The sequence below is a fragment of the Lonchura striata genome, chromosome 12 (assembly GCF_050655825.1).
Source record: "Lonchura striata isolate lonStrDom1 chromosome 12, ASM5065582v1, whole genome shotgun sequence".
Taxonomy (NCBI): domain Eukaryota; kingdom Metazoa; phylum Chordata; class Aves; order Passeriformes; family Estrildidae; genus Lonchura; species Lonchura striata.
The window spans coordinates 1,389,632-1,414,822 of record NC_140714.1 but is presented as its reverse complement, the minus strand read 5'-3'; the positions used below and the strand labels follow the sequence as shown (position 1 = coordinate 1,414,822).

The following is a 25,191-nucleotide window of genomic DNA, read 5'->3' as shown; positions in this document are numbered from 1 at the left end:
AAAATGATATTAATGCTGAATAAAAAGTCAGCAAGCAGAAATGGTATTTTCAGTTTAGCACGAAACGTTAGGTAAACATTTCATAGAGTATGTAAATAGTCAGAAGGGAAGAGGAGACCAAGTTCCTGGGAATAACTACAGAAGAGACACAGACTTAAAAAAACATTAGTGACTGGAAGTTAGTGGCATAAAAAAGAGCTTAACCACATGTTTCTAGCAGTTGTTAACCACTGGAACAGACCATAGACAGACATAGTTCATCATCTCTGACACTTGCTCAAGAAAGACAGGATTCTTTTCTCCAAAAAACACATGAAACACAGGCAGAGTTGGTGAGGGAGCTCGAGGGGCTGCTGCTGCTCCAGGGTGTGGGCAGGCCTGTAGCAGGCCAAGGTCCTGCAATTGGAACTTGACCTTTGGTTTCTTTTCCAGAGAAATCCATCTCTGGATTTGCAGCTCTTCTTCTGCCACCTGTGGTGTGGGCCAGGAGATGAAGTCAGAGGTGATGATGGGGTTTGCTTACTGACCTCCTTGGGCCCAGATGGGGTGCACTGGAGGGGCAGAGGTGTAAGGGGGATGTCCTGCTGTGCATGAGGCTTCTGGCTGGAATCCTTGAGGAACAGAGCTGGGTGATGGAGAGGAAAGGAAGTTATTCCACCAGGTAGCTGGTGTCATCAGTTGCTCTGCTCTGTTCTGCTTTACTGTGGATGTCAGGAGGAGCAGTGGTGTGGCTGCTTTGCCGATTGATGCCTGTGCTGGGTGCTCCTTCCATCCCCTTGGAGCAGTGAATGTGTGCAGGAGGTGGCTGTTCCCTCCTGAGGAATGATGGAGAGCTCTGTGATGTCCTTGCTCCCAGTATCTGTCCTGTCAGCCACTCCTGCTGCTCACTGGGGTGGGGCTGTGCTTCCTTCTGAGGCTGTGTCATTAATTACCAGCCCATTCATTATCTCAGCACTGTCCTGGTTCCTGTGCTCTGGAGAGCTGCTGGGCTCCCCTGAGCTGGGGCACTGGTAAAGCTCTTTGCTGAGCCTGAGTTCATGGGGCAAACCCCGGGCTGCTGCAGCCCTGCCATGGCTCCTGTGCAGGGGTGATGACTTGACAGACATCAGCAATGCAAGGTTGGCATAAAATGCAGTTTCACAATGTGTGAATGCTTATTGTAAATCAGATGAATTCAGTGGGAAGAATTGATGATGTCTGACCCCAGTTCAGAAGGCTGAATGATTTCTTTATTATAACTATACTATAATACATTCATATACTATCTAAAGGAGATACTAAAACTACAAACCTACTTCTTCTGTCATATCTAACTCCTCACAACTTGTGACCCTCTCTGAGTCCAGCCCCAGGTGGGTTGGATTGGCCACCAACTCAAACAATCCCCACCAGAATCCAACCAAGCCATTGCCTCAGTGAAACAATTCTCCAAACACATTCCACATGGGAAAACAAGGAGCAGGAATAGAAATGGTTTTCTCTTTCTTTCCTTTGTGCTCTTCTGTGAAAAAATCCTGAGAGAGAGAAGAATGTGCCTGCCACAAATGCCAGAATGCTTTGGGTTGGAAGTGACCTTAAATGTCATCTACTTCCAATTCTCGGACATGGCAGGGACGCCTTCCACTAGCCCAGAGTGCTCCAGCATGGCCTTGGACACTCCCAGGGATCCAGGGCAGCCACAGTTTCTCTGGGCACCTGTGCCAGGGCCTCCCCTCCCTCACAGGGAAGAATTTCTTCCCCAAATCCCATCTCACCCTGCCCTCTGGCAGTGGGAAGCCATTCCCCTTGTCCTGTCTCTCCATGCCCTTGTCACAAATCCCTCTCTGGCCTTGTGTGGCAGGCACGTTCTTCTCTCTCTCAGGATTTTTTTATAGAGGAGTACAGAGAGAAGAAAGAGAAAACCATTTCTATTTCTGCTCTTTGTTTTTCCTATGTGGAATGTGTTTAGAAAATTGTTCACTTGGGGTGATTGCTTGATTAGATTCTAGTGAGGATTGTTTGAGCTTGATAGCTAATCAAATCTGTGTCTGGACTCTGGAGAGGGTCGCAAGTTGTGAGTTAGTTAAATATAGTAGTTAAAAAAAGTAGGTTTGTAGTTTTAGTATCTCCTTTAAATAGTATATTAATGTATTATAGTAATAATAAAGAAATCATTCAGCCTTCTGAGCTGGAGTCAGTCCCTGCCTGCAGCAGGATTTTAGGAGCAGATCCTCAGGGACGGCTGGTGTCAGATGCTGCAGTGTCAGGGCTATGTTTAAAGCTCTGTTCCTCAAAATCTCAGGAGTGTGGAGGTTGGCTGTTCCTCCACACTTGCTCTTTCAGCAGCCTGTGGTTCCGTGGTGTCTGTACACAAGCCAGGACCCCAGCAGACGGTGCTCTAAAATGGCCACTCGATTTCCGTTTTAAAAAGGGAGTTTTCTCCACTTTCTGCTTTGAGGCTATATCTGTAAATAAGATTTTAGGATTTCTGTCATAATTATCACCACCCGTTACCTGCTCAAGCGCAACTTGCGAGATCACACCTCTTAAAATACAGTATCTTTGGGAGCTGGCATGTGGTTGATTCATATGTGTGAAGGTGTTAGGCATCCTGACCTAAACTGAAACAATCATTTGGTGACACCCCTTCAGAGTATGCACAGCATGCACAAGAAGCTTTACTGGAAATGCTCCTTTCATTTGGGTTTTTTTTCTCTGAAGTGCAGTGGAAACTCAGTTAAGAAGCTTGAAAAGACGACAAAAATCAAGTCTGTCAGCAAGACGTAATTACTCTCATAAAAGGTATTTCTTTGGTGTGGTTCATTAGAAAAAGGCTTTTCCTTCAGCACAGCTTCATCACAGGGAAATTCCTCCTGTCTGGGCTCTGCAGATGTGACAGCTGGGTCATGGCCATCGCTGCCTGACAACCAAATTTTTCGGAAAGTGTTTGGCCTGTGGTTTCTGCTGGTCTGTCTGTAAATTATCGTTGTTGTTGTTACTATTTGTAGTCTCTGTAGAGTGAAATTTCCAAGATATCCTTAGATACAAACTCTTCCTCTCCCTGTCCCTGTAGCCACCAAGTCACAGAGTTAGTTCAGGCTTGGCTGCCTCAACCACCCAGTTATTGAGGGGTTGTTGGTCAGCCTCACCCCCTTCACAGGGAAGAATTTCTTACGTATATCTAACCTAAGTCAGCCCTCGTTCAGTTTAAAGTCATGGGAAAACATTGTGAGAAAACATTATGAGAAAACAATCAAATTGTTGCTAGAAAGTCTTGGATTTTTATTTTATTTTATTTTTACTGTACCAATGCTAATAAATGAGCTGGGCACCCAGATCACCCTGGGCACCCCACGGGCCCAGCAGTGTTTGGGCAGAGGGCATGTCCTGCAGTCCCTGACACCTCTGCTTTGCTGCGCTCTGGGTGGGTGTCAGGAGGGGGTACTGGTGTGGCTGGATTTGGGATGTCTGTCCCAAAGGCTGTTTCCTTTCCCTCCTCTCTGCTAATCAGCAGAAATAAACACAATCTTCAGAGTTTACCTGAGGTGCTAAGGGCAGGTGTTGCAGTGGTGGGAGGGATAGCTCGTGAATATTGACCACGTTCTTTAAATAGCCACGCTCCTGCTCTGGCTGTAATCAAAGGCAGGGCTCTGGGAGTGTTCAAAGTCACTCTGTGTGTTCTCCGTGCAGCTGCTGGGGAGTGATCAAAGGCAGCAGCAGCCACGGCCCCGTGTGCTCCGCAGCGGAGCGGGCAGGATATATTGCTGTTCCCATTTTAATTTGTTTTCTCAATAAATCAGGCTTCATTCCTATTCATCATGTAAAGCTGTTGGATGGCGAGCCGCTGCAGAATGCTAACTAATTTCATAATGCTCTGCATAAGGTGACCCACTTACAAGTTCATCCTTCAGTCGTGTTTAAGCTCTGGTCCTGATTTATGTAGCAGCATATTGGTTTCATCAGGAGTTGTCTGATCGCTCACTGTGTTGGCTCCTTCTTGACCTGTGCATGATTTGTATTCTCCTCGATTTTAGGGAGAACTTTCTGTCTCTGTGCACATATGTGCAGAAGAAGAGTAATAAACCTTCTTAAAAGTAGTCAGTTGCTTTGAGTTCTTCTGTCACTTAAAGATATATTGGAGTGGGAACTAAAAGGAGTTTTAAGGAGGCTGCTGCAGGCAGGGCAGGGGAAGCTCAGCACGAGATGTCCCTCATGGGATCACCCTGTTTGTACATTTTGGGACTGTGATTACCATTGGCTTTGCATGTTGTGAGTCACAGTCCCTTGGATTTGAGTGTGGGAAGGCAGGGGACAGTTCTTCTTCTTTATTTTGCCCATACTGTTTTGTTTCTGCACCGATAATCAAATTATAGGGAATTCCCTTCTTCTTACCTTAATTCCTGTACTTACCTTATCTCCCTTGTTGAGAGTGAGGTGTGCTGCCCAATTTTATCAGCCTGGTATGATTTATTGCCCTCACTTCTCTTTAAATCTGCATTTGAAGTTGTTAATGAGGGATCTAACCAAGCTGAGACACTGGGGCTGCTTCACAATAAACTTTGAGTTTCTATTGCTGTGAGTTTCAGACTACTGACAACTAATGAAGCTCCCAGTCCTGCAGGATACCACACAGTGCAGAAAGGTGGAATTGTCTGGATTCAGACCTGTGTGTGGAGCTACAGATGCTGTTCCTTTTCTCTTGTAGCATTCCTTCTTCTGCCGACTGACGGAAGATAAGAAATCTGAGAAGTTCTTTAAGGTTTTTTATGACCGCATGAAAGTGGCACAGCAAGAAATCAAGGCAACTGTCACAGTCAACACCAGTGACTTAGGAAACAAAAAGAAAGATGAAGACTCGGACAGAGATGTCCCCAACAGGAAAAGAGGTAATCCCCAGTCACTCCCCTTCTGGAGTGGCAGGGAGTTTGTGTTTTAAACTCATTTCAGTTGATGCAATAATGCTCTGATCTCTGATCCCACAGAGCAAAGTTCAGAGATCAGTGGTGCCCTGGCTCAGGATTTTGAGAGCTTCTTCCCCTCTTCATCCATTTGTGAGGTTGTGCTGTTGAAACTTGGAAAAGTCTTTTTGAGCTGAGACTCTGCTGCCTTGTCTCATGACAAGCTGCCCAAATCTGATCCATAAAAACAACCCCGAGCAGTGGGTTGTGGTCAGTGCCTTCTCTGACAAAAAGTGAAGAAATCCTAATTTTGTTCTGAAGCAGGTCCTTTTAGCATAACTCCTGCTAGTGCTAGATGTGTGTGCCCTAACCAGTTAATCCCAAATGTGTAACCCTGCTGTGGCTGGGGTACGAAGTGCAGGGCGTGGCACGAGCCCCTCGCCTACACCATAAACGTACTCACCAAAGAGCTGCTGCTCAGCAGCTGGGCCTGCGGGTGAAGCTTCCAGACAGATTTCCTGGCCCTCCTTCTGCAGCTCCCTGAGGAAGATGTGTGCTGGTGTGTTGCAGTGAGGGAGCCCATGAGCCAGATCACCGAGGAGGTGCGGGACCAGCTGCTGGAGGCGTCCGCGGCCACGCGCAAGGCGTACAACGCCTACCGGAGAGAGGCCGACCCCGAGGAGCACTTCTCAGCAGGGGAGGGAGCCCAGGCTGCAGCAGACAAGAGCAAAGATGAGCTGGAGATGAGTGCTGTCATCTCCATCATGCAGCCCATCCTGCGCTTCCTGCAGCTGCTCTGTGAAAACCACAACCGGGACTTGCAGGTACCGCCTGGTTCCGGGCAGCTGTGCTCAGAGTGCCCCGTGCACTCACTGCTGCCATACCATTATCCCTAATCCCAGGCCTTTTTTAAATGGATTATGTGACCAATTATTCTCTTTGGTCTTGACGTTAATCCAGAAAAAAAAAAGTACTTACACCTTGCTGGGCTGATACAAGCAAATCCAGTTGTGCAGTGGTCTTTGAAAGGTACATACATTAAAGGTGATGGGATCAACACTTCTGGAGGCTTTTAAAAAGTATACGTTGAAAGCAAGCAGGTGTTGTACTGTGAAGTTACTGATTTGCTTTTGAGAGGGGAGGGAAAGAAAGAGAGAATGAAAGAGAGAAAGAAAGATCATGTAGGAAAATGAAGAGGGCATTGGGACTTTGGTTCCATCAGCCTTCAAACCCAACTTTCCAGTAACCAGGTTCTCCTGGGTTTTCTAGAATCTGTTCATGTAGCTAGCTAGAGTTGTACACATGGTGAAGCTGTTAGGAAAGCCTCAGCTGGAGGTGAATCTGCTGAGGGACATGAAGGGCAGTGAGAAGGATTTCCAGTTTGTATCCGCAGAGGAGGGTTTGCTGTGGAATGGGCACAGCCCCTGGTGACAGAGGACACGAGAAGGTCAGGGAGCTCAGTGCCACCTTCAGTTTGCCCCTTACCTGTAGGACTGGCCTTCACCAACCCTACATCCCTGAGACCCTGGTGAGGTCTGCAGCAAGGGAGTCCTACCCTTGGTGGAGAATTGGGATGGGAGATGTTGAAACAAGCTGGACACCCCAGGCTCCATGTGGAATTCTGGGTCCCCAAATCCAGCAGGCAGTCTCAGAGTGACCATGGGACTGGAGCATCTGATGGGCAAGGAGAGGCAGGGGGAGCTGGGAGAGGTCAGGCTGGAGAGGAAAAGTGTCAGGATCTCTCCCCATGTGTGCAGACACCTGATGGGGGACGTGGAGAGGACAGGCCAGGCTCTGCTCCAGCTGCCTCGTGACAGGGGTTGGAGTTGGCAGTGTCCAAAGGTCCTGGCAGCCTCGGTGTCCTGTGCTGCCCTGGGATGTGTTTGTGGAATTCCAGGGACCCAGAGCAGGTTCCCCCTTACAAAGGGGCTGCAGTTCAGATGGTTTTTGTTCAGTGCTGCCGGGTTGGGATCGAGGAGCTGGTGGGGCGCTGTACAATGTGCTAAATGCCCTCATAAAGAGCAATAATTGCCGTGATTGCCCATTGTTCCGTGGCCAGCAGGAGCGTGGGACCCTGCGTGAGAGCTTTGCTTTGCGGAGCTGCCAAATCGCTTCCTCTGAGCAGGAATGCCCCGGCAGCCCTGGGATCCCAGCTGCACGGAAACCTTCTGGGAGCATCTCTGAGTGCCCGGGTTATTACATACATCAGCCTTTCTCTCATTTTAAAGAAAAAGAGCCCTTTGATGTGTGTTTTGTCAGAGGATTTTCCTGCCGCTGGCGGTGTCGGTTCCCGTGGCACGGCTCCAAACCGCAGGCGCAGGATCCGCCAGGGCAGCTATAGGAGCACACTTGAATTCCAGCCAGTGCAGAAACTTGGCCTGAGCTCTTCCCCGTCCTGAACAATTCCATTTCCCAAACAGCAGGTAGCTGTAGGCAGCTCTAGAGAAAAAGGGATTTCTCTTTGTAACAGCAAAAAAAAAAAAAAAAAAGCAGAACAGCTTTTCCAGTGTAATCCTCTTGCTGCCTGCCTGCCTCGAGGTTTGTCCTTCTCTCAGCCCCAAAGGGAAGGCAGAAGTGTCTGATCCTCCAAAATCTTGGTGTCTGCAGCTGGTACCTGTAACTGAGCTCCCTGCAGTAGTGCCAGAGGACTCGCTGCCTAAGGGAACAGGGAAGGGCTCTGCAGGAAGCTGAGTGTCTCCAGAACGGCACGTTACATTGAGTGAGGAGGGAGTTGGGATCACCTGCAGCAGGCAGGTGTGCTGGGCACACCGAGCCTTTCCAGGCTGCTGGCAGCTGATGGGCAAACACAGGGCAGTGCCAACCATGCTGGAGGAGCTGCTGTGCTTCAGAGAGGAGGAGGAGGAGGACTCTGGGTGCTGGGGCAGCTGCAGTGCTGTGCCCTCTGCATCAGGCAGCTTCCCTTCCCAAGTACAGCCCCAGTCTGCTCCATGTGGATGCTGTTCCACAGCTCTCCATGGGGCTGGAGTTGCTGCAGAACCTTCTCCAGATGAATGCAAGGACTGGGATGAGCGGGTGGATGCAGGCTTCCCACGTGTTCTAGCTGGAGCTGCCTGTGGTTCTGGGTGCAGGGTCTGTCAGAGGGTGCACACCTCGGGGTCATTCCCACGGGGAGCAGCGGATGGCACGCTCAGCACTGAAGAGCTGTGTTCCCACTGTGAGCTGCTCTGGGTGACTGAAAATGAAGAGTTCCCTCTGTCCTGGCTGAGACAGCAGCAGACACTCCCTGGGGCAGTTTCTCACAGTGCAGCAGGGGTTTGTTCTGTACAATTTTTTCCTTCCCCTTGTTTCAGCCTAACAATGTGCCTCATTCCTCTTGTCTCCTTACTGGCTGTGGCTCAAGCAGCTCAGGTACAAGCTTAGCTGCAATCAGAATAAATGCTGTGCAGCAGCCAGGGAGCATTTTGCTCCCTCCCTTTGGGTATTACCCTTTCATTTTGCTTTTTTTTCCTGGAGGGAAGACACAAGCTCCGATTTCTGTAGGATCAACCTTTTTTACATTCTGACAAGGTAATCAGAAGTCAGGATACTAAATGAGCAATCAGCTGAAATGTGCTGAATCACTGTCACCTTTAGTCTGCATTCATAGACAGCGTTTTCCTTTTTTAGCTTCTCCTTCCATTGAATCTGCAATTTCTCTCTGTTTGCCTTAAAAGACTCATTAGTCTGACTCAGGCAGAGACAGCCAGGGACCAGTGCTGCTCCCTGGGCTGGCAGGAAAGACCCTGCTGGTTCCATATTCCAAGGCTCCAGTTCCTCTGAGGGCTTTTTCACTCTGGAATTGTTGTTACCTGCTAGAATTAAGCTAAGTAAGAGTTTTCCTGCTAAAACTTCAGGGAAAAGCAAGTGGTCGTGGCTGCTAATCTTTGCAGCACTGCTGGGAATGCACTGGCAAACAGCATCTGAGTCACTGGGAGATTGGTTTTCATTAGCTGTCCTTCAGTTTTGGGTGGGTTTGGTGCTTTTCTTCATTTGGAATATAGGAGAGCAGAAAGCTGTTAAATCCATGGTGGCAAACCTGGCTTTTCATTAGAGGAGCTGCTCCGAATCAGCAGCTTCATGCAGGAATCACAATAATTATGTGGAAAGAAATACAATGGAGAGAATTCCATTTTAAGGCACCTTCCTTCAAGGTGTGCACTCGGGTCCCTCTTGTGCAGGTGGAGCTGCTCTGAGGCCCCAGCCAGGGAATCAGGAGAGGTCTGGGAGGAGGGAGCCTTGAGTGATGCTCGGCAGGGAGGTGCAGCAGGGGGAGTGAAGCTCCCAGGCTCCAGAGAGTTTCCAGAGTGCCTGTTCTGTGCTGGGTGTGTCAGGCTCTGATGGATCTCTCTGTTCATGGGATGCACTCTGTTCACTTCTGTACAGCTGCTCAGGAGAGCAGCACATTGCAAATAAGCCCTGGAAAGAGGCTTAAGGGCTTGTACAGTGAGCCAGAGAATCCAGCATGCAGTGGAATTGGGGATGGATGAACTTAATAAATACTATCAGCCAAACAGCATTTTGCATGGTTTTCCCCCTCCCTTATGTCTTTGACACTCTCCTCACAGAATTTCCTACGCTGCCAGAACAACAAGACAAACTACAACCTGGTGTGTGAGACCCTGCAGTTCCTGGACTGCATCTGTGGGAGCACAACTGGGGGACTTGGACTTCTGGGTCTGTATATAAATGAGAAGAACGTGGCACTGATCAACCAGACGCTGGAAAGTTTGACTGAGTACTGTCAGGGGCCCTGCCACGAGAACCAGGTAACGACCCCAGAGCTGGGAAATGCATCCCCTTTCTCCCTGGGCCCCAGCTCTGCTGGCCTGCTGTTGTCTTACAACACTGTCCATTTGATTTCCCCCCAGGTTGGAGGATTTTTATAAACTCCTCATAATCAACTTGTCTCTCTCAGGGCCCACTCTGTGGAGTTGAAGCACTCAAAGCAGTAGAAGTATTTCTGCTTTGCTAAGATCTGTTTCATTAAATTGGACAGGGAGAGTGGGGAATTGCTGTACTTTATATAATCCCAGAATAGGCTGGGTTGGAGGGACCCCAAATCCCACCTAGTGCCAGCCCTGCCATGGCAGGGACACCTCCCACCGTCCCAGGTGCTCCAGCCCCAGTGTCCAACCTGGCCTTGGGCACTGCCAGGGATCCAGGGCAGCCACAGCTGCTCTGGGCACCCTGTGCCAGTTTCTGCTTATTCTCTCCATTTCCTTATTAATTGAACCATAATATTGTCCTGAAAGCCTGGAATGTGATCTTTGTGTCTTTCTTGTCTCTGCAAGAGAATGTGTGAGGCTGTGCATGCCAGGGGGAATTGTCAGTGTCCCTCTGCTCTCTGGATCTGGTGGAATAAAACCCTTTAGGTGTTCTCAGTGTGGAGTTCACTGACAGAGCAGGGCTCTCTCTGGATTTTGAAGCCAGCAAGCTGCTGTTTGTACATTTTAGGTACAGAGCATTCCAAGGGCAGGGTGAAGGGTAGGCAGGAGGTTACGGAAATTCCCTTTTTTTGTGTAGACTGCGCTGAAGTAGGTGTTGATTGGCATGTTTGTAATAAAGAAAACTCTCCCTAATCTCAGTAAAACACTGTTCCTCCAGCCTGCTCACTTTGGCATGGAAATGCTTCATTTATCAGCTGTGGTTCTCCATGTTTCCTGAGGCCAGGGGCTCCAGTAGGACCATGGCTGAGGAGAGGAAAAGCTTGGGACAAAATGCCTGCAGTCTTTTGTTGTTGCACTGCCTGGAGCTGTCTGTGCAGTTTTCAGCCCAGGAGGGGATGGCAGAGGGACTCTGCTGCTCTGGAGGGGTCACAGCCTGGGCTGTGTTTGCAGTGCAGGCAATTAGTGAAGCCTGATGACTTTTCTTTGGACAGAACTGCATTGCTACCCACGAGTCCAACGGCATTGACATCATCACAGCATTAATTCTCAATGACATCAACCCTCTGGGAAAGAAGAGGATGGACCTCGTGTTGGAGCTGAAGGCAAGTGAATGCTCTTAACAGAGCATTAACAGTGGGATAAAACGTGATTTTACTGTTAAAATTATCTGGGAGTTCATTATATCCCAACATTCAGAAGTGCCCAAAAATTACATATGTCACTGAGCTGCAGGCAGTGCCCAAAGATTGTTTGTCACAGGTATTTCATCTTTGAAATGATGACTTGGAGCCACCAGTTCTCACATGGGGGATGCAGGCAGTCAGAATATGCAGAGGAATCCTAAAATCACTTCCTGTAAAGAATCTAAAGCTGATGAAAACTTTTATTTGGCACTGAGCTTTTACGTGGACAGTGGAAGTGAAATTTCTCACGTTGCAACTCCTTTCCTAACACTTTATTGGTGTTGTTTAATAGGTTGACATTAAATCAACAATTCTTTATGGCTGTCCATATTAATGCTGAAATAATTAGCCCCGCTGCTGGTTTCAAAACACAGAAACACACGAGCAAGTTTCCCTCTAGCAACAGCATTCTCAGAGCACTCTTGCTTCAGCCAGTGCTTGAGAAATATTCCTTTCTGACTTATTGCCCTGCCTGACACTGCAGTGTCTCCTTGTTTTCCGTTGCCGACTCACACCATTATTATGGGTAATGTGGGTTTTTTATTATTGTAAATAAAAAATGCTTTTAGACTCGATTAGCATTATACTTCAAAATTAAATACTTTTATTGGGTTTTATTGTCAGGCATGATGGATTTTAATCTTAATTGTTCGTATTAAAGTAGTCTGGTGCCTTGTGGTAGTTTCCCATTTCCTCCCTGTGTTCCTTGGCGTGAGCAGACTGCAGAGTGATTTCAGCTAAAAGCAGCAAAGCACATCTGTGTGTTCAGCCCTGGCTGTCCCTTGATTTAATCAGCAGCATCTTCAGCAGAGCTGAGCTGCACCATTTGGGAGCTCAGAGCCTGTGGTGATACTGCAGTATCCTTAAATCAAAACAAAACAACATGAGCATGGAACAGCAGCACTTTTAGAAATTTCAACCTCAGCTGGGGTTAACTGGATGTCTTTCAATAAGCAGGGTTTGGGGAATAAACTGCTAAAAAACTCTGCTGAGTTGTGTAGGTCGGTAATTAGAGGAGAGGGAGGGCTTGGTGAGGTGAGGCTGAGAGAGCCCTGGGCTGCCACACTCTGCCTCAGTGGCTGCTGCCGTGGGACCCGTGTCCCTGAAACCCTTCTGGCAGCACAGTGGTGCCCCTCAGGCTGGGGACCCTCATTTTTTGGCTCCTGGCAGTGATTCCATCACTTTTCCCTGCCCTCAGAACAACGCTTCCAAGCTGCTCCTGGCCATCATGGAGAGCAGGCACGACAGTGAGAACGCAGAGAGGATCCTCTACAACATGAGGCCCAAGGAGCTGGTGAGTCCTGGATCCCTCCCCAGCTCCTGACAGCTCATCTGCACAGGAGACAGAGAAGTGACAATCCCTTGTGGCCCCCGAGCTGTCCAGTGAGCCCCAGCAGGGTTTGGGGGCTGGTTCATGAAAGAAATGGTGAAAACACGAGACAGAGAAGTGACAATCCCTTGTGGCCCCTGAGCTGTCCAGTGAGCCCCAGCAGGGTTTGGGGGCTGGTTCATGAAAGAAATGGTGAAAATACAAGCAGGAGAAGCACAGCCCAAGCACCATTGACTCGTCCACAGGGCTGCACTGGAGCTGGGCTCAGAACGTGACTCGGGTGCAGAGAGGGTGGCCTGGAACATGTTACCTTCAGGGAAACGTGAAGTTCAGTTTGTTGAGCCAGTGAGCTGGGCTGAAGCTGAGTCAGTTTATCCTGGATGCTGAGAAATCCACTGACCTCCCTTGGAGCATCCCAAGCGTGTGCTGCCCTCAGCAGCCTCCACCTCTGCCTGAGCCTCCTCTCCTTGCCTGTGGCAGGCACACGCTTCTCTCTCTCAGGGTTTTTCATAGAGGAGCACAGAGAGAAGAAAGAGAAATCAATTTCTATTTCTGCTCCTTGTTTTCCCATGTAAAATGTGTTTGGAGAATTGTTTACCTGGGGTGATGGCTTGGTTGGATTCTGGTGAGGATTGTGTGAGCCTGGTGGCCAATCCAACCCACCTGGGGCTGGGCTCTTAGAGAGAGGGTCACGATTTGTTAGATATGGGAGTTAGAACAAGTAGGTTTGTAGTTTTAGTATCTCCTTTAAATAGTATATTGATGTGTTATAGTGTAGTTAGAATACAGAAATCATTCAGCCTTCTGAGATGGAGTCAGACATCAGCATTTCTTCCCATTGAGTTAATCTGATTTCCAAGACCTTGCCTGTCTCCTTCTCCAGGTGGAAGTGATCAAGAAGGCTTACCTGCAGGGAGAGGTGGAGTTTGAGGATGGGGAGAACGGGGAAGATGTGGCGGCGTCTCCGAGGAACGTGGGACACAACATTTATATCTTGGCTCATCAGGTAGAGTCCCAGCACGAGTCACAAACTGGGAAAAGCCAGAGTCTGTTTTTCCCTGGAACTGTTTTCATGGCTCATCTCTGAGGCAGACTCACTGCACATACTCTTTTTATCAGAGCAAATCCTAATTTTAATCAGAAACAAAAATAGCGTAATACAAGAAAATTTTGGGAATTTTCTTTTATCGTGGGAAGCAGGCAGACTCTGGACCGAGTTCCTGACGACATGTGGCTCAATTCTTGGCAGCACTGAGCAGCAGTGTATTATTTTTCAGCTGTATCAAAGGTTACTTTATACTCCCAAAGAAATTCTACTCACAGATCAATTAAAGTGTAATCAGAAATCTCGGTCCTTACCACATTCTCTCTCTGCTGGAGCCAAGCAGAGCCATTGTACTGATACAATGTGTATTTGAAAGGTAAAAAACCAAAGGGGAGAAAACTGTATTTAAATTCACTTAATCTATTGGTGCTACATCTCTCACTGCATTAGAGACTTCTTGTTCCTCCAGCATCTGAGCAGACAGACCCTCACTGTGCTGCAGGATGAATTTGGAGCATCCAGCAGCATTTTTGGAGCAGCGCTCTGTACATCTGCTGCTCAGTTGATGCAGATTTTCTCTTTGTCCCTGCCTGGATCTTGGGTGATGGGCACACCTTTGGGTTAGGGTGGTGTAGAATGACAGACCGAATGTGAATTTCTGTGGGATCAGAAAGATTCCAGGCAAAGGGTGGGAGAGGATGGGGAAAAGAGGAGTACAACACTGGCATTAAAGAAATACATATTTGAATCATTCTGACTTGCTCCCAAAATAGAGCTGCAGGGTGTCTGGTTGGAACAGAACAAGCCTTCTGTCAACTTTGCCCTTTCCTAGCAGCTGACTGCGTACTATTTCTTTTTTTATGCCAAAAATCAGAAATTTAATATCACAGAGAGACATCTGGTGTCTCCCACTCCCTGTGCATTCCTTTATTTTAGTTGGCTCGTCACAACAAAGAGCTGCAGAACATGCTGAAGCCAGGGGGTCAGATCGAGGGGGACGAGGCGCTGGAGTTCTACGCCAAGCACACGGCACAGATCGAGGTAGGGAAGCCCAGGGGGAGGGCAGCCCTGGGGCATGATTCCTGCTGCTGCCAGGGCTCTGCCTGCCTGTGGCCTGTTGTCTCTGATACAGAACATGCAGAGAGAGTTATTTATTTAATTCCCTGGCAGTGGCGGGGGGAGCTATTCCTGAGCTGTCATGTGTGGGCTCGGGGATGGAGCTGAGCAGAGCTCTCTTGGCAGCAGGAAGTGTGGCTTCGCTTCTGTTACATTTTGGCCGGTGCTGTTGCTGAATCCAGAAAGTTTGTGATAGCTTTTTGCCACTCTTTCTGGATTCAAATGACAGTTTGGCCTCGTGTGCCATCTAAGAGCTTTATAAAAGTAAAATGTTCACAGATAACGGAGATTTCCTGGAGGAGCTGGGGCTGCCCCTGGATCCCTGGCAGTGCCCCAGGCCATGTTGGACGCTGGGGCTGGAGCAGCCTGGGACAGGGGAAGGTGTCCCTGCCATGGCAGGGCTGGCACTGGGTGGGATTTGGGGTCCTCCCAATCCAAACCAGTCCACGGTTCTACGGTTCTTTGACTTCCCAAAACTCTCCAATAAGCAATAGAGATATCACTGTTATTCCTTGTACTTTCCCACATTTGGCTTACATTTGCCAACATTCTTGAATTGGGCCACCACGTTGCTCTGAACTGCATCCCAGCTGTGATGTGGGATTCTCTGAGCCCCTTGGAAATCCCAGCTAAGACCAGTACTGCCAGGATAAGACCACAGCATAGAAATTACCATTCTGGAGCTAAATGTAGCCCTGCTCTGAAAGGTAAATGAAATTAAATCTGTGTTGAGCCGCTGTTGTTTGGATATAAGTCTGCATGTAGCTGGTTCGAAAAGGGGAGCAAAGCAGGCAGCAAACCAAGAAATAAAAGCACGTAGAAGGGGGAAGGACTCACGGGGCTGCTGTGCAGATCGTCAGGTCGGACCGCACCATGGAGCAGATCGTGTTCCCCGTGCCCAGCATCTGCGAGTTCCTCACCAAGGAGTCCAAGCTGCGCATCTACTACACCACGGAGAGGGACGAGCAGGGCAGCAAGATCAACGACTTCTTCCTCAAGTCTGAGGACCTCTTCAACGAGATGAACTGGCAGAAGAAACTGCGAGGTGGGTCCGTGCTGCTCCGCGCGAGGTGGGGATTTTGGGGATCTGGAAGCTTGGCTGAGCAGCAGCTCTGACAATGGTCTGCCAGAGCTGCTCCTCTGCAGAGCTGCTGGGACAAAGGCAGCTGAATGCTGGAGCAGCAGGGAGGGGACCCAGGTCTTCCTTTCTGAGATCCAGCAGGAAGGAGCAAAGGTGTGGAGGAGCAGCTGAAATGAGGAGAAAGGAGAGGACCCAGCTGAAGAGAGCAGTGGCCCGTGCCACTGAGAATGCAGCAAGGTTGGACTTGGTGATTGTAAAGGTCTTTTCCAACCATAAAGATTTCTGTGGTCTTAGGGCATCTCTAGGAATGGAGATGTTTAAGAACAAGTTAAAGATGGATTTCTGAGTAATCGTAAAGTAGAATTCATCCTTTTCTGGCAAGTAGACTGGCTAACAGTTTGGTAAGTCTCATCCATCTCTGTGATGCTCAAATGTCTGAACACAGGTGTTTTCAAGCACTGGTTTTCCCTCTGAGGTTCCCACTGGCAGCTGGGAAATGCCCTAAAATGATATTTTAATTCACACAGTGCCACCATGTCCCCCAGCAAACCTTCTTGCTTTTAATATTTTTGTTCTTGTTCTGCGGAAGGCTGAATGCTGCAGCTGGGGCTCAGTGGGCAGGGCTGAGCAGTGACCAGCAGTGACCCTGTGAAATGTGAGATAAGGCAGCTCCTTCCTGCTGCACTCAGCCCCTGCCATCTGATAGCACTGCTGCTCCCTGCCCTGCAGCTCCACGCCAGCTTGTAGTGCAAGAGCAGGACTGGTCTGGAACCCCCTCTTGGGACTGCTTCCAAAAATCTCAGAGCTCTGCAAGAAATCCAGGAGTGTGACATCCTAAACAAATTGCAACTTCAGCAGCATCCATATATTCTGTTAGATTTTGTTTGAGTCACTTTGTCTTCAAGGCTGTCTCCAAGCAAGCTGTGAAGGCATCCATCATTAACAACAGAACACAAATTAGCCAAGATCCACCTGCAGAAGTGGAGAATCTTTCTTTCTTTTCCTTTAAAAAACTGGAATAATTTATTCTGTCTCTAATATGGGGCCTCTGAGTGAATCTTTGCACTTGCAGAGTTGTTTCTCACATTTTCAGTATTTTGTGTTGGAGCTGTGACCTCTGGCAGTGCTGTGTGTGCTCACATGATGCCAGTTAGAGTCTATTCAACCCTCAAAAAGACTTCTAAAATAAAGACCTGTGTACTTCTCCCTTCAGCTCATGGTGCTGGCCCATAATCTGAGCACCAGAAATCTCTTAATTGTTAATTAAGAACGGAAATGAGCTGCCAAAGCACCATACGGACAGAGAGCAGTGTCCATCACCAAAGGAAGGCTTAAAGTTAAACCTGGACCTTTATAATCACCCTTTTATAATCCCATATAAATTAATTAAACCTGGTTACACATTCTTCCAGTTAAAAGGAAATGGGGAACATTGAGATACTGTGGAATTCTTTACCCCTTTGTTAGCTGGGGGTGTTAGAGGAGAGGATTTTCTGGAGAGAGGTGGTGGCTGCTGCAAGGCTCAGAACTGCTGCGTGTTGTTGTAAATCACCCTTCAGCCCAAAGTCTGCATTTTCAGCTTGTTCCTAAATTTTATTGAGAGCTTTTTCTTTGCTCCCTGATACCTAGACAAGCTGCCTCCTTCCACCAGGGCAAAACAGTGCTTTCCCTTTTTTAAATGGATTTTTTTCACTACTCTAGATTTCAGGAGGACACAGTTTGCTGTGCAGAAAGCCTGCAGGAGCTAAAATCAGGGGGATTTTGCCTGGATGCTGAGGGAATTACTGCAAGGCAGCTTTCGTTGGGTTCACGACCACTTCAGCAAAGGAATCTTTCTGCTTTCTGCCTCTTGGTTCTGGCTGCAGGGATAATTAGAATTAGGAGTCTTTTTGAGAAGTATTTCTGGGTAACATTAAGGATTTAAATGTGCTGTTGGATTATACATGGAGTTCTGTGCAGATGTGCTGAGTCCTTTGCCCCCAGGGCAGAGGGAAGGCCAGGGAGCTTCACCCCCTGCTCATTCTGGGGCTGTTTTGGGCTGCTCTCAGCAGAAAATGAATTTGCAGGTGGCACTGTCTGGTGCAGGTGAGCTGCAGGCAGCAGCAGAACACAGGGATGGGGCTGGAGCTCTTTTTCCCCCTCCAAATTGTTCTTGGTGTGACTCTGAGTACAAAGTTTATTATTAGGGGAGGCCCCAAGTGCTTGATCTCTGCAGTTTCTCAGCTTGTTCTCGTGCTGCTGCTAAACCATGTTTAAAACAGGGATCCTTTACCTTAAAACACCATCTAGGAAACTTTAAGTGCCCCCAAGATGAAGGATAATTAAATAAACTTTAGAAGAAGCTATGAATGTTATTACTTTTGATGCTGTGCCTTTGGGCAAACTGGAAACAAACTTGTTTTGGTGGTGATATTTTTTTTTTAATAAAGACCTCTTACTGTTACTAAACTCTCCATTAAAAAGAAATAATTTTCTGTCTTTCAGCTCAGCCTTTCCTCTACTGGTGTGCTCGGAACATGTCCTTCTGGAGCAGCATTTCCTTTAACCTGGCTGTCCTCATGAACCTGCTCGTGGCATTTTTCTACCCATTCAAGGGAATTCGAGGAGGTACTGATATTTAACCTAAAAAACCACGTGAACAAATAAGGTGCAATGAGCCAAATTCTGCTCTCCCCACTCGTGTCTGTGCACTGCTGTTTGCATCAGTGGGGCTAGGAGAACAGAATGTGGCTTTTTACATTGCCTTATTTTAAATTGTGCTATTCTCTTTCTTGAGGCACTTTTAAGGAAATTGTAGAGCCATGGTTTTTCCTAGGGGAAAAAATTACCTGAGATAAACATCCACCTTTAATTGCTTGACTGTTCTACTTCAGTTTAAAGTCCTGTAATTAAGGATTGAGCTAAAAATAGGCGAAATGTTGAATGTGTTGTTTTCCTTGAGCTTGCAGTTTATTAATGGCATTTTCCACACACTTTTCCTGGTGCTCCAGGAGGCCTCTGAGTGCTGGGGGTGGGTGACATTATCCTGCTGGGCAGGGGGGCAGTGAGCAGCAGGAATCACTGGAGGATGAAGATGGGGAGCCCATTCCCAGCCTTGCCTGCCCAGGGGTGTGGGGAGCAGAGGATGCCCACGGGGAGCAGGGTGCCACATTCTCAGCTCAAATTCTGGGCTGGCACCGTGGGATTGCTCGGTGACAGGCCCGTGGTGGCTCTCAGAGCCAGCTCAGTGAGCTCTGAGCACATCCAGCCTCTCCCCAGGGCTGCAGTCAGCTGGGAAATCCGCAGGGATGTTCTCACCTGCATCACTTGCAGAACGATGGGAATGCCTAGGCAGGAGCTTTTGCCTTGGGTGTAGGGGGTTTGCATCCTGAGAAAGCCTGTCAGAGGGTTTTACACCAAATTCCAGAGCTCCTGAGAGGGGGGAGAGAACAGTTTTACCTTCTGCCATCAGGACCACCAGGCTGAGCCTGCTGCTCCTCAGTGTCACACCCAGTGTCAGCAGAGTGGGGACAGCTCAGATCCTGGCTTGGAGGTTCTAACAAGCCCAAAGAGCAATTCCTGTCTCCAGTTGCAAAGATCCCAAGTTAAAAGCTCTGAATGTATGGCTGCCAGGAAAGCTGCTGGTTAAATGAGTTCCCTGGAATTACAAACTGCAAGACTGTGGGGGGGATTGTTTGGCGTTTTAAAGATGCCCTACCCTACATATTTGAAATTCTTTATTTATCAGGTAGCATTTTGATAAAACCTCTTCCTCTCCTAGTTGGAATCCAAAAAGTAAAATAAATAAATACATGTTTATCTTATATTTAGCTTTAAAAAAAAAAAAGACTCTTCCAAACAGACTGTTTGGGGGAAGTTGTCAGTGTCTTGAATTGCTCAGACACGGTGAACTGAGCAGCTGATGAGCATCTGACAGTAGCAGAAGCTGTAAAACTTCTGACTTGAGGAGCAGAAACAAAACTGGATGCCTGGAATTTGGTACTGGAATGGTGAGAATTCCAGAGAGAGGCAGAGCTTCCTGTTCTGCTGTGCAGGGAGTCCCCGTGCTCCCAGCAAGGCTTTGGGGTCAGGGGGTGCAGCAGTTGAGGAGTGACCAGCCAGGACAAGGATGCTGCTCCCTGCCCTGGGGGGAGAGGGGAGCTGCTCTGCTCCCTGCTGTGGCCCTGCTGTGCCCTGAGGTGGCTCCTGAGGGTCCCACGAGCTCCTGGCAGTGCCCTCCTTGTGCTGCTGGGCAGCCTGGAGCTCTGGGCTGGGCCCAGGTGGGTGTTCCAGGGAGCACCTGAGAGCTCGCTCACTCCAGGTGTTTCTTCAGGCCTGCTGGGAGCTGCTGCAAGTCCTGAAAGCAAATATATTCCCAATAAATCTCATTTATATTTTGGATAAGTCGTTCCTAAATAAGCCACTGTGCATTTCCTGTGTCCCCTCCCCGTGCTGTTGCTTGTTCCCACCCAGTGACTCCATTCCCAGCTCTGCACCTTGTGCTGTGTGACAGCTCCAGGAGCCAGAGTCCCCCCAGGCAGCCAAAACAGCTGTTCAACTTTATGCTTATCAACTTTTAATTTCCATCCATCCTCTGCCAGCTTTATTAATCTGCAGTGATTTGGAACAAGATTAAATGGCTGCTGGTGGTAGTCAGATGAGAGTAATATTTCCTAAGTTGCCTGGATTTGGGAGCAGGGGGAAAAAGCCCTAAGTGACAGTGAGACTTGCCAGTCAGACACAAGCTCTGTGAGAATGTGCTTGAAGAAGGGCTGCAGAGTGCTGTGAAATTTGGGGGAATCTTGCTTTTTTGTCTGTTGAGGAACCAGTTGCTTGAAGACAAAAATTTAAGTCAGTTTTGAGAAAGAGGTGTCTCACATTTTGCATAAATCAGAGTGTTTTGGGCCGGATCTTTTTTATGGCTCTTTCAGGGAAGTGTATTTTTAGCTACACGGGCTCTGTGTTGTGTAAGCAGCCAGTCTCAGGGGACAGCCTAAATAGAGCCAGAAATAGCAAGGGGTGCCAAAAACGGGTGCGAGGGTCTGACCTAAAGCACATCAGGGGGAGTGCCAGGGAGTGCCCTCCCCTGCCCAGGCACTGCCTCTGCACAGCAGAGGGGCTGCAAGGGGCCAGCACTCAGGTGTGAACCAAATGAAGCTCCTGTAGCACTTATCACCTGCAGGATGATTTAATAAAGAATAATAAGAAGAATAAGAAAATACTGGAATTGCCTTCCTAGGGGAGGTGGTGGAATCACCATCTCTGGATATGTTTAAAAAAAGACTTGGTGCTATGGTCTAGTTGAGGTATTAGGGCATGGGTTGGACTTGATGATCTTAGAGCCTCATTATTCTGTGATTGTGTGACTCTGTAATAACGAGCTGGTGATTAAAGCTGCTAAAGGCTTGGGCTGAGACGCTGCCGGGGTGGTGAAGGCAGGTTGGGTGATGCTCCAGCAAAGGCAGGACAAATGGCACTGCTCTGGTGGGTTTGCTTGTGCAGGAATGGCTCTGTTTTGCCCAGGCACGCTGGAGCCCCACCTGTCTGGCCTGCTGTGGACAGCCATGCTCATCTCCCTGGCCATCGTCATCGCCCTGCCCAAGCCCCACGGCATCCGCGCCCTGATCGCCTCCACCATCCTGCGCCTCATCTTCTCCGTGGGCCTGCAGCCCACCTTGTTCCTGCTGGGAGCCTTCAATGTAAGAGCCCAGGGCCTTTCCTGACCTCCTCCTGCCCCCTGTGTAAGGGTTCCTCACCTGTGTGTGAGGACGTGGAGCAGAAACAGCCTGGGACACGCTGGTGGGACTGGTGGGAGGAGGAATTCCCTCCTTGGGCTGCTCTTCACGTGAGTGCTCCGAGTTGTTCCTTTACTCCTGCTTCTCCAGGCTGCAGACGGAGCTCTGAGGCTTTGCTCAGTGTAGGAACAGCTCCAACCTCAGCCAGGCACGGGGAGGAGTCTGTGACCTAAAGCACAAGCTTATTCACCCAAAGTGCCTCAGTATTTATGGGGTTGTGTGAGGCTCACTAAATGATGCGTTGTGAGTCTGATGGAGAGCAGCTGGGAAGGGGCTCAGCCTGGAGAAAAGGACCTCAGGGGGACCTTGTGGTTCTGCACAGCTCCTGCCAGGAGGGGACAGCCGGGGGGTTGGGCTGGGAACAGGGACAGGAGCAGAGGGAACGGCCCCAGGCTGGGCTGGGGAGGCTCAGGGTGGAACCAGCAGGAATTTCTTCATGGAAGGTGGTCAGAGTTTGACAGGGATTGCCCAGCAAGGTGCCAAGTTACCTCCAGCTTGAAAAAACAGTCTGTTTTCGCTGATATGGTATCTAATTTATGGTTGATCCTTCATTAGGTTTGCAATAAAATCATTTTCCTGATGAGTTTCGTGGGGAACTGCGGAACGTTCACGCGAGGATACAAGGCCATGATCATGGACGTGGAGTTCCTCTATCACCTGCTGTACCTGCTGATCTGTGCCCTGGGGCTCTTCGTGCACGAGTTCTTTTACAGCCTCTTGGTGGGTGTTTGCTTGGCCCTCAGAATGTCTTCTGCTCTGTTTGTGAAGTCCCATCTCAGGCATATCCAGGAAAATTTCTGCTTTTCTGCTGGGGAACTGTTGAACAGACACTGGGAAGAGCCACAGACTGGGGGTTTTCTTTAGGAGAAGTTACTGTGGGAGACAGCAGGACTCCTGCCACATCCCTTCTGCTGATGGGTGACTTCTTGCACAGACAGATAGGGAGAGGACATGGGGGGATGGTTTTAAAACAAAATAAGAAAGGTTTAGATGAGATATGAGGGAGAAATCCCTCTCTGTGAGGGCACAGGGTGCCCAGAGCAGCTGGGGCTGCCCCTGGATCCCTGTCAGTGCCCAAGGCCAGGCTGGACAGCCTGGGACAGTGGGAGGTGTCCCTGCCACGGGGTAGAATGAGATGGGCTGTGATGCTTTGCTGTGTTATCAGTGACTGTCACACAGTGTCTGTGCTTTCTGAGCAGCTGGGTGACTTTGGAGTGACTCCATGGCTGTATCCAGGCTCCAGCCCTCAGGGATGGCCAGGGATCCTGGCACATGTGTTCCTTCTGGGGTGGGATTCACCCTGCACAGCACAATGCTTGTAGAATAACACTGAAGCAGTGGTGGTGGAGATGCAAAGCTGAAATCCCATTCAGAACAAGCTCTTTGTGGCTCTGGTTGGTGTTAGCCACATCCTCTGGTACCTGAGCTGGTTATTTGCTGTTTCATGGAGGTCCAGTTTAACAAATACCTGTCCCGTGATCCACCAGCATAGCCACAACCTGCCTGGGCTCTGCTGTGGGCTGTCCCAGACCCAGTGAAAAATGAAAGAAAACCCACCAGAGAAATCAAAACGCACATTTTGTGGGAAAAGTATTGCTTATTTAACAAAATGCTCAATAAATTAAGTTTTAAAGAAAATAGCAAATTGAAGTGAGCTGTTTGGAGGCTGTGAGGGGGTAGTTGATAGTACAAGAACCAGCCAGCAGTCTGTGCTGGCAGCTCGGTGTGTGTCTCGCCCTGAGCAGGAGCGGCTGCCCGCAGCGGGCACGGGCTGCTGCAGAGGAGGGCAGGGGTGTCCCGCTGCTCCTGCTGCCGAGGGCACGGCCCAGGATACGGTGGCACAGGCTGCTGGTGCTCCATGAGCTGTTTTGGCCTTCCCCAGCTCTTTGACCTGGTGTACCGGGAGGAGACGCTGCTCAACGTCATCAAGAGCGTGACGCGCAACGGGCGCTCCATCATCCTGACGGCCGTGCTGGCCCTCATCCTGGTCTACCTGTTCTCCATCGTGGGCTACCTCTTCTTCAAGGATGACTTCATCCTGGAGGTGGACAAGCTCCCCAACGAGACCCTGCTGCCAGGTCGGTGCCAGCAGGGTTGTGTTGCAGGAAGAACGGGGCTCCTGTTCCCCAGGGCACGCACAGGACAAGGGGAAAGGGCTCCAGCTCTGCCAGCAGTGCCCAGGTGGGACAGCAGGAGGGACTTCTCCATGGAAAGGGTGCTCAGGCCTTGGAAAGAGCTGCCCAGGGAGGTTTGGAGTGCCCGTCCCTGGAGGTGCCCCAAGGACGTGGCACTGAGTGCTCTGGGCTAGGGACAAGGTGGGGCATCAGCCACTAAATGAAGAATCTTGGAGATCTTTTCCAACCTCAGGGAATCTGTGGTTCTGTGAAATAAAAAATGCTTTTGTGGTTGAATTTAAAGCCATGGAATGTGTAAATCAGGAAATAACTGCACTTTTGACATCTCTAGGGTAAGGTACTGCTCTGAATGCTTTGTAATTGCACACTGAGTACAACAGGGAACCCTAATACCTGAGTGTCAGAATCTGTGGTATTTAGATGATTCTGAGATTGTAAAAGTCTCTGTCTGTCAGCCCCCCGCCAAAGCAGAAGCCATAATTGGTCTGTGCTGTTTCCAGGTTGTTTATTCTGTTGATCTCTCACATGTTCTGCTGCCCTGCCCAGCTCTGTCCTGCAGGGCAGCGTGTGGGGCTCTGCCCTCAGTGGGATGTGACAAACATTAAATACCAGAAACTCCCTGGGCTGCATTTACAAGAACGTGCCAATATCTGTCACCTACGTTGGACAGTGTGTCCCCAGCCTGAACCAACAGAAAAATGCCAACACCACAGTGAGACATGGAGGGCATGAAGAAGGAGAAAAGGACAAGGCACACCCAATTTCCTCCAGCTTGTCCCCTTTGGACCCCTCATCTAGAATCCTAAAATTTTACTTTTGCACCCGTGCCACACTTAATTATTACTGATATTAAACATTCAGAGCTTGTAATTCATCCTGTAAGGTTGAAAACTCTTTTCCATGGACAGAGATCACAGCCAGTGTCTCTGGGGGCTCTGTCCAGGGGGCTCCTGACCTCTGCCAGGGTCCCAGGGCAGCCAGAGGGAAGCCCTGGGTTCCCACAGCTGAGGAGTCACCTTGCAGGGTGTTAAAGCATCCTTTGATGCAGCATTTTGTGCTTTCAGATCGCACAGAGCCAGGTGAGACCATGACTGGCGAGTTCCTCTACTCGGATGTGTGCAAGGCAGGGAGCAGTGACAACTGCTCCTCCATCATTCCCTCCGACCGTAAGTACCTCTCTGGGATTCCTAACTCACACCCTGAGTTTTCACTCTTTTTTTTTTAGTTAATCACCTTCAATTAAAAGAACTTATTTAGAAAATGCTATGCAATAAATTTGAGAACAAAGCTATCACGAGATTAACTTGAAATAGGATTAATTTAGGCCAGCAGCATAACATCTGTTACATGAAGTGACTAAAGCAAAGAAACTTACAGCTAAACCAGACTTCATAAAACACTGCCATACTCTTTAAATTTCTGCATCAATTGCAGAAGGAAAAGATGCAGTTTGCCTCTTTGCAAAGTTTATTATTTTAAAACATGAGGCTATTAAATGTGATCTCAGAGGATAATGCCCTGTGAAATATGGTTTATTGGCAGCTTTGTTCTATCTCAAACTAAGGAAACTGTTTTAACATAATGGCAGGGAGTGCTCAGTGGGTTAAGTAGACGAGGGTAGGTTTGGAGATCAAGAAAGTGAGATATTACCCGGGTATTGAACTATTCCAGTTTTATTTCTAGAAAATGTAATTTCCATGTGGGAGATTTATGGTGCTGGCTGGGAGGGGCAGACAGAACATCCAAGTTTCTCTGGGAAGGGT

At 48.9% G+C, this 25,191-nt stretch overlaps 1 protein-coding gene across 15 annotated transcripts in view; it reads left to right on the top strand.

Moving 5' to 3' along the window:
• The window catches only part of ITPR1 (inositol 1,4,5-trisphosphate receptor type 1), a 163,374-nt gene that overhangs the window by 117,308 nt on the left and 20,875 nt on the right, over nt 1-25,191 (top strand). For all 15 annotated transcript variants that reach the window (XM_085590251.1, XM_085590248.1, XM_085590254.1 and 12 more), the window contains 13 exons: nt 4,685-4,865; nt 5,448-5,701; nt 9,443-9,643; nt 10,756-10,866; nt 12,146-12,241; nt 13,161-13,283; nt 14,259-14,363; nt 15,291-15,483; nt 18,004-18,126; nt 21,022-21,197; nt 21,849-22,013; nt 23,176-23,371; nt 24,493-24,594. In XM_085590251.1, coding sequence (XP_085446377.1) covers nt 4,685-4,865; nt 5,448-5,701; nt 9,443-9,643; nt 10,756-10,866; nt 12,146-12,241; nt 13,161-13,283; nt 14,259-14,363; nt 15,291-15,483; nt 18,004-18,126; nt 21,022-21,197; nt 21,849-22,013; nt 23,176-23,371; nt 24,493-24,594 — 2,026 coding nt within the window. The remainder of the gene's footprint in view (nt 1-4,684; nt 4,866-5,447; nt 5,702-9,442; nt 9,644-10,755; nt 10,867-12,145; nt 12,242-13,160; nt 13,284-14,258; nt 14,364-15,290; nt 15,484-18,003; nt 18,127-21,021; nt 21,198-21,848; nt 22,014-23,175; nt 23,372-24,492; nt 24,595-25,191) is intronic.